Source organism: Pinus tabuliformis, chromosome 8 (assembly GCF_031772625.1).
Source record: "Pinus tabuliformis cultivar Carrire ecotype Pingquan chromosome 8, CPIR1, whole genome shotgun sequence".
Taxonomy (NCBI): Eukaryota; Viridiplantae; Streptophyta; class Pinopsida; order Pinales; family Pinaceae; genus Pinus; species Pinus tabuliformis.
Genome location: NC_142294.1, coordinates 217,606,594 through 217,614,185, shown reverse-complemented (window position 1 = coordinate 217,614,185; position 7,592 = coordinate 217,606,594). Strand labels below are relative to the sequence as shown.

Below are 7,592 nucleotides of genomic sequence, written 5' to 3'. Positions count from 1 at the left end.
ATAAAAACAATGATTGCAAAATTAACATGTATTACAAATTAACAAACTATTGTGTAACAGATTCTTCCTTTTCCTATTTTGCTGGCTTTTTAACCCATAACAACAATAATAAAGTTGGAAAATTATGAACTTTCTTATTCCACTCTGATTTTCCAGTTTCTCCAGTTTCTTTCGTTCTATGCGGATGCCATCCTACCACTTTTTGTTTCACCATTAACATTCTCTCGTAGTGAATTAACAATCTGTGCAAGTGGTGTTATGATGAGGACATTCTGTGGACTTGCTAGGTAACGGATGCGCCTCCCGACCTTTTCTGGAGGAAATAATAATTGAAGTTTCTGAGAGGGAAGATATTTATGGAGCGATCCTGGAAGACCAAACCAGATACATGGAGTCTTTTCAAGTAACAATCAATTGTGAGGAACGGCAAATTCATCACCAGCCATGAAATATTTCACAGCTGGTTTGGCCATAGCTTTATGTTTCATGGTTAATTTTGTGGCAGCAGATAATAGTTCTTGCTCTAATGAAAACAGTGAAGATTCATGCAGGAATAAGGCTGAAGCTCTCCATCTGAGGACTGGGGCACTAGCCGCTATTCTTGTGGCAAGCACTATTGGGGTATGCTTACCTGTTGTGGGTAGGACTTTCCTTGCTTTAAGTCCTGATAGGAATATATTTTTTGTCATTAAGGCTTTTGCTGCTGGTGTGATTCTTGCTACTGGTTTCGTTCATGTTCTTCCTGATGCCTTCGCATTTCTTACTGGTGAATGCTTAAATCCGAATCCATTGGGAAACTTCCCCTTTGCTGGGTTTATAGCAATGATGGCCGCAGTTTGTACTCTCATGGTGGATGCTCTAGCCACTGGTTACTACGAGCGTTCCCATTTTAGAAATCAAAACAAACGCAATCAAGTTAATGAGGGTACAGATCTTGTTAATGGCAATGGCTTAGAGCATGAGAATCATGTGCATACACACTCACATGCTACAAATGGGCACGCCCATGGATCCAATGCTATAGAAGAAGATTCCACTATTCGGCATCGTGTCATTACTCAGGTAAAAACCTAAACTTCAAGCTCAAGTATAGATTTCAATAACTATATTATTAAATTTAACACCATGAATGGAACATGGTTAATATCAGGTGTTAGAATTGGGCATTGTTGCTAACTCCGTTATTATTGGTATCTCATTGGGTGCTTCTGAAAGTCCATGCACAATTAGGCCTTTAGTGGCAGCCTTATCATTTCACGAGTTTTTTGAGGGAATGGGTCTTGGTGGATGCATCGTTAAGGTAATTTTTATCCCTTAAATCTTCAAAAATTGAATAGTATAAGGCAGGAATATTTACACTGATATAAGGTTGATTGATTGAAATTTGTGTCTTTTGAGTGGGGCAGGCAGGTTTCAAGAATAAGTTAGCAGCAGTTATCCTGACGACGTTCTTCTTTGCTGTGACAACGCCCTTTGGTATTGCATTGGGAATTAGGATCTCATCGGCTTACAACGAGAATAGCCCCACGGCACTGATCGTTGAAGGAGTATTTAATGCGACGTCTTCTGGAATTCTGATATTCATGGCTCTGGTAGATCTTCTTGCTGCAGATTATATCAATTCCTCTCGGATGAAACAAAATAAAACACTCCAGCTGTGCTCATACGTCGCTCTCTTGTTAAGTATAGGGTGAATGCCTTTGATCGCCAAATGGGCTTGAAATTTTACCATATCTCTTCCCTACAGAATCTCCTATATCTCTTTGTTGGTTGTATCGACGTTTATGTACATACACATATCCTTCGATTTGTGACAATGACAATTGATTGAATTTTCTCTTGGATGTACATAGAAACTGAATCCATTGACAATGTATATCCAAGAGAAAATTCAATCAATTGTCATTGTCACAAATCGAAGGATATGTGTATGTACATAAACGTCAATACAACCAACAAAGAGATATAGGAGATTCTGTAGGGAAGAGATATGGTAAAATTTCAAGCCCATTTGGCGATCAAAGACATGGACCCTATACCTAACAAGAGAGCGACGTATGAGCACAACTGGAGTGTTTTATTTTGTTTCATCAGAGAGGAATTGATAAAATCTGCAGCAAGAAGATCCACCAGAGCCATGTATATCAGAATTCCAGAAGACGCTGCATTAAATACTCCTTCAACGATCAGTGCCGTGGGGCTATTCTCGTTGTAAGCCGATGAGATCCCAATTCCCAGTGCAATACCAAAGGGCGTTATCACAGCAAAGAAGAACGTCATCATGATAATTGCTGCCGACTTATTCTTGAAACCTGCCTGCCCCACTCAAAAGACACAAATTTCAATGAATCAACCTTATATCAGTGTAAATATTCCTGCCTTATACTATTCAATTTTTGAAGATTTAAGGGATAAAAATTACCTGAATGATGCATCCACCAAGAACCATTCCTTCAAAAAACTGGTGAAATGATAAGGCTGCCACTAAAGGCCTAATTGTGCATGGACTTTCAGAAGCACCCAATGAGATACCAATAATAACGGATTGAGCAACAATGCCAAACTCTAACACCTGATATTACCCATGTTCCATTCATGGTGTTAAATTTAATAATATAGTTATTGAAATCTATACTTGAGCTTGAAGTTTATGTTTTTACCTGAGCAATGACGCGATGCCGAATAGTGGAATCTTCTTCTATAGCATTGGATCCATGGGCGTGCCCATGTGTAGCATGTGAGTGTGTATGAACATGATTCTCATGCTCTAAGCCATTGCCATTACTAAGATCTGTACCCTCATTAACTTGATTATCTTTGTTTTGATTTCTAAAATGGGAACGCTCGTAGTAACCAGTGGCTAGAGCATCCACCATGAGAGTACAAACTGCGGCCATCATTGCTATAAACCCAGCAAAGGGGAAGTTGCCCAATGGATTCGGATTTAAGCATTCACTAGTAAGAAATGCGAAGGCATCATGAAGAACATGAACGAAACCAGTAGCAAGAATCACACGAGCAACAAAAGCCTTAATGACAAAAAATATATTCCTATCAGGACTTAAAGCAGGGAAAGTCCTGCCCACAACAGGCAAGCATACCCCAATAGTGTCTGCCACAAGAATAGAAGCTAGTGCCCCAATCCTCAGATGGAGAGCTTCAGTCTTATTGCTGCATGAATCTTCACTGTTTTCATTAGAGAAAGAACTATTATTTGCTGCCACAAAATTAACCATGAAACATAAAGCTATGGCCAAACCAGCTGTGAAATATTTCATGGCTAGTGATGAATTTGCCATTCCTCACAACTGATTGTTACTTGAAAAGACTCCAGGTATCTGGAGAAACTGGAAAGAAACTGGAGAAACTGGAAAATCAGAGTGGAATAAGAAAGTTTATAATTTTCCAACTTTATTATTGTTCTTATGGGTTAAAAAGCCAGCAAAATAGGAAAAGGAAGAATCTGTTACACAATAGTTTGTTAATTTGTAATACATGTTAATTTTGCAATCACTGTTTTTATGGGTTAAAAAGCCAGCAAAATAGGAAAAGGAAGAATCTGTTACACAACAGTTTGTTAATTTGTAATATCTGATTTAAACTTTTGAATATCTGATTTAAGGCCATCCCAAAAAAATTCCTTCTTAACCCTGTGGTAAGTTTTTAAAAATCCTGAGTGCCCTCCTAAGGGAGAAGTGTGCAATTCCATAAGAATCTTTTGTTTTAGCTGGGAATTCTTACAGAGGTATAAGCAATCTTTGTACCATAATGAATCATTTTTCCAGCTAAATGTATCAGACGTACTGGAATCTTGTTGTAGCTTTCGAATAAGTGCCCACACTTCTTCGTCATTCTTCCATTCCTCCCTTGCTTCGTTTATCCAATCTGGTTGGATAATAGAAATGGCGCACAACAATGCTTCCACATCCTCGTCCTTTCTTGAGAGTGCATCTGCCACCACGTTTTGCTTCCCTTTTTTGTAGATGATTTCAAAGTCATAACCCAACATCTTTGTGACCCACTTTTGTTGCTCTTCAGAGGATAATCTTTGTTCAAAAAAGTATTTAAGGCTATCATGATCCGTTTTTACCTTGAAGTGTCTTCCCATTAGGTAGGGTCACCATTTCTTAAGTGCATGGAGTATTGCCAACATTTCCTTCTCATAAATAGCTTTGCTTAAAAACTTTCCCCTGATTGGACGACTTTCAAAAGCAATGGGTCTTTCATGTTGCATTAGAACAGCACCAATTCCATTTCCTGAAGCATCACATTCCACAATAAAGGTTTTTGTGAAGTCCGGTGTAGCTAAGACCGGTGCTTGGCACATTGCCTCCTTAAGATGTTCAAAGGCCTTTGTTGCTTCCAGAGTCCATGAAAATGCATCTTTCTTCAATAATGTTGTTAGAGGTGCTGTTATTCTCCCATAATTCTTAACAAACTTGCGATAATACCCTGTCAACCCAAGAAATCCTCGCAGATGCTTTATGGATGTGGGGATTTTCCATTCCTTAATGGCTTTAATTTTGCTAGGGTCTACCTTAACTCCTTCATGAGATACAATATGACCCAAATATTCCACCTCCTGGACTCCAAAGAAACATTTGGATCTTTGTGCATATAATTGTTTCTCCTCCAATAGTTGTAGCACCATGTCAACATGTTCAACATGATCCTTCCAAGACTTGCTGTAGATTAGTATATCATCAAAAAATACTAACACAAATTTTCTAAGGAATGGTTTGAAAATTGAATTCATCAAACCTTGAAATGTTGAAGGTGCATTGGTAAGGCCAAAAGGCATGACCAAAAATTCATAATGATCCTCATGAGTTCTAAATGCCGTTTTCAAAATGTCTTCAATCTTCATTCTGATTTGATGATATCCCGAACGAAGATCCAACTTGGTGAAGTAAATTGATCCATGCAATTCATCCAGTAATTCATCAATGATAGGAATGGGGAACTTATCTTTAATAGTGAGCTTGTTGAGTTCCCTATAATCCGGACACATGCGCCATGATCCATCCTTCTTGTGCACCAATACTACTGGAGCAGAGAAAGAACTTTGACTCGGTTGAATTATACTAGCCTCTAGCATTTCTGCAACCATACGTTCAATTTCACTTTTTTGGACATAGGGATATCTGTACGGCCTGATGTTTGGAGGAACACTTCATGGAATCAGATGAATAGCATGATCATGATCACGCATAGGTGGGAGACCTTTGGGAGTCTCAAATACCTTGGAATGATTGTCCAGGACCTTTTGGAGATCTGGAGAAATAGATGATTCCGATGTGGAAACATCTAGCGAACATAATTGTGCAATTACACCTCTTTGCTCCTTTTTTAGAAGCTTTGTCATACCATTAGAGCTGATTATCTTTCCTGGTTTCCCTGCAATACACCTTAATTCAACTTCCTTTCCTTCCGTAGAAAATTTGATGAAAAGTTCTTGAAAATTAAAAGCTATTGTACCCAAGGATTGTAGCCATTGGACTCCTAGTACAACATCAGCACCTCCCATTGGAATGGAAAGCATTGGGCTAGTCAATACATATTCTCCCATGGATAGCTTGATATTATGGCACTTTCTAGAGCAATTTATTGTTCCTCCATTTGCAATCATCACTTGACACTCTGGTGCTGGATATAGGAAGCAATTCAATTCTTTTGCTACCCTACAATGAATAAAATTGTGGGTGCTTCCTGAATCAATCAACACTATTACCTTTTTCTTCTTGATTTGTCCTTCTATCTTGATGGTTTGAGGAGTGGTAATTCCCGCCAATGCATTACAAGATATGGTCAGATTTATTTGTTCTTCATCTAGGCTTTGTTCCTGGAGTATATCCTCTTCTTTTGACCTTTCTTGCTCTTTTTCTTCTTCCTCTTCACAATCTATGTAGAATAATTTCTTCTCAGCACACTTATGACCTTTAGTGTATTTGCTATCACAACTGTAACAAAGCCCTTTTGCTCTTTTTTCTTCCAATTGTTGTGGTGTCAACCTTATAGGTTGTGGAAGACTAGGGGCAACAACACTTCCGTCTTTATAGTTGTGAGTGGTATGCTTCCTGGTTGCCATAATTTTGCTTTCCATTTTTCTTGCTAACCTGAATGCCTTCTCTAATGAATCAGGTTCCCAAAGGCGAACATCATGTTGGATATTATCCTTTAAAGACCCTACGAACACATCAATCCTATGCTCCTCTGGAATATATTTTATCGTTATGTTCAATTTTTGGAACTCCTCAATGTGCTCCATTATTGAACCCTTTTGTTTGAGACTTATCAATTGGCTAAAAAAAGTGTTGCTTTTTGTATCCTCATAATGTGCTATCAATTCTTCCGTAAAAATTGCCCAAGTGATAAATTGTTTACAAGAACAAAGCCATTGATACCATACAAACTGATTTGGTTCCAAATATGCAGTTGCGATACGTACCTTTTGTGTGTTTTTCACATTATTGAGATCAAAGAACTGCTCCATCTGTAATATCCATGTGGCGGGATCCTTGCCATCAAACTTCTTCATATCGAGTTTTGGAATATGGTGGGTTTTCGATCCAACATTAGAGTCTATGGAATCATGATTAACATTTCTTTGGCTCACATCATGAGTTTCCTTTACAACCTTTCCACCATTAGTATGTATTTCATGTAGAAAATTTGTCAAATATGTCTTCAAATCTGCCATGTCTGTAACTTTTTGGTGTTAAAGATGAAATTCTCTTCCTTGTATGTGCAGTCATAGTTACCAAGTTCGAATTCGATACGATACAATAAAAATTCGAATAAGAAATTTTTAATTCGAAAAAAATTCGATAGTATACATCTTAAAAACTATCATTTTAAAAAATTTCTTATTGTGTTGGGGATATTTTCAGCCCATTTTTTAAAAAAGTTATTTCGAATTTTGAATAACATCCAATAAAATAGATAATATAAAAACTTCACTTCCCTTCAATAATTTATAAATTTAAATCTAACATATTTTTCTAATTTTAAAACTAATCTATCTAAAATCTTTCATAATAAATATAAACATTTTTAAAAATATCTAAAATTCCATAAAATCAGTCATGGCAAAATTAACATGTATTACAAATTAACAAACTGTTGTGTAACATATTCTTCCTTTTCCTATTTTGCTGGCTTTTTAACCCATAAAAACAATGATTGCAAAATTAACATGTATTACAAATTAACAAACTATTGTGTAACAAATTCTTCCTTTTCCTATTTTGCTGGCTTTTTAACCCATAACAACAATAATAATTTTGGAAAATTATGAACTTTCTTATTCCACTCTGATTTTCCAGTTTCTCCAGTTTCTTTCGTTCTATGCGGATGCCATCCTACCACTTTTTGTTTCACCATTAACATTCTCTCGTAGTGAATTAACAATCTGTGCAAGTGGTGTTATGATGAGGACATTTTGTGGACTTGCTAGGTAACGGATGCGCCTCCCAACCTTTTGTGGAGGAAATAATAATTGAAGTTTCTGAGAGGGAAGATATTTATGGAGCGATCCTGGAAGACCAAACCAGATACATGGAGTCTTTTCAAGTAACAATAAATTGTGAGGA

At 37.1% G+C, this 7,592-nt stretch overlaps 1 protein-coding gene and 1 pseudogene across 1 annotated transcript; one reads left to right on the top strand and one right to left on the bottom strand.

Moving 5' to 3' along the window:
• The first annotated feature begins 432 nt into the window (after positions 1-432).
• Positions 433-1,721, top strand: LOC149234919 (zinc transporter 1-like; annotated as a pseudogene).
• A 280-nt stretch (positions 1,722-2,001) lies between these two features.
• LOC149234918 (zinc transporter 1-like) lies at positions 2,002-3,299 on the bottom strand. Its single transcript, XM_089461267.1, has 3 exons — positions 2,661-3,299; positions 2,423-2,572; positions 2,002-2,316 (listed from the first exon to the last, which is right to left on the bottom strand). The coding sequence occupies exons 1-3, from the start codon at positions 3,297-3,299 to the stop codon at positions 2,002-2,004; spliced, it is 1,104 nt and encodes a 367-aa protein (XP_089317393.1).
• Between the last annotated feature and the right edge of the window lie 4,293 nt (positions 3,300-7,592).

Excerpts from the sequence above, each read along its gene's own strand:
- LOC149234918 (XM_089461267.1), bottom strand. The coding sequence starts at position 3,299 with ATGGCAAATTCATCACTAGCCATGAAATATTTCACAGCTGGTTTGGCC. Across the intron at positions 2,573-2,660 it reads GGCATCGCGTCATTGCTCAG|GTGTTAGAGTTTGGCATTGT; the intron begins GTAAAAACATAA and ends GGGTAATATCAG. Across the intron at positions 2,317-2,422 it reads TTGGTGGATGCATCATTCAG|GCAGGTTTCAAGAATAAGTC; the intron begins GTAATTTTTATC and ends TGAGTGGGGCAG.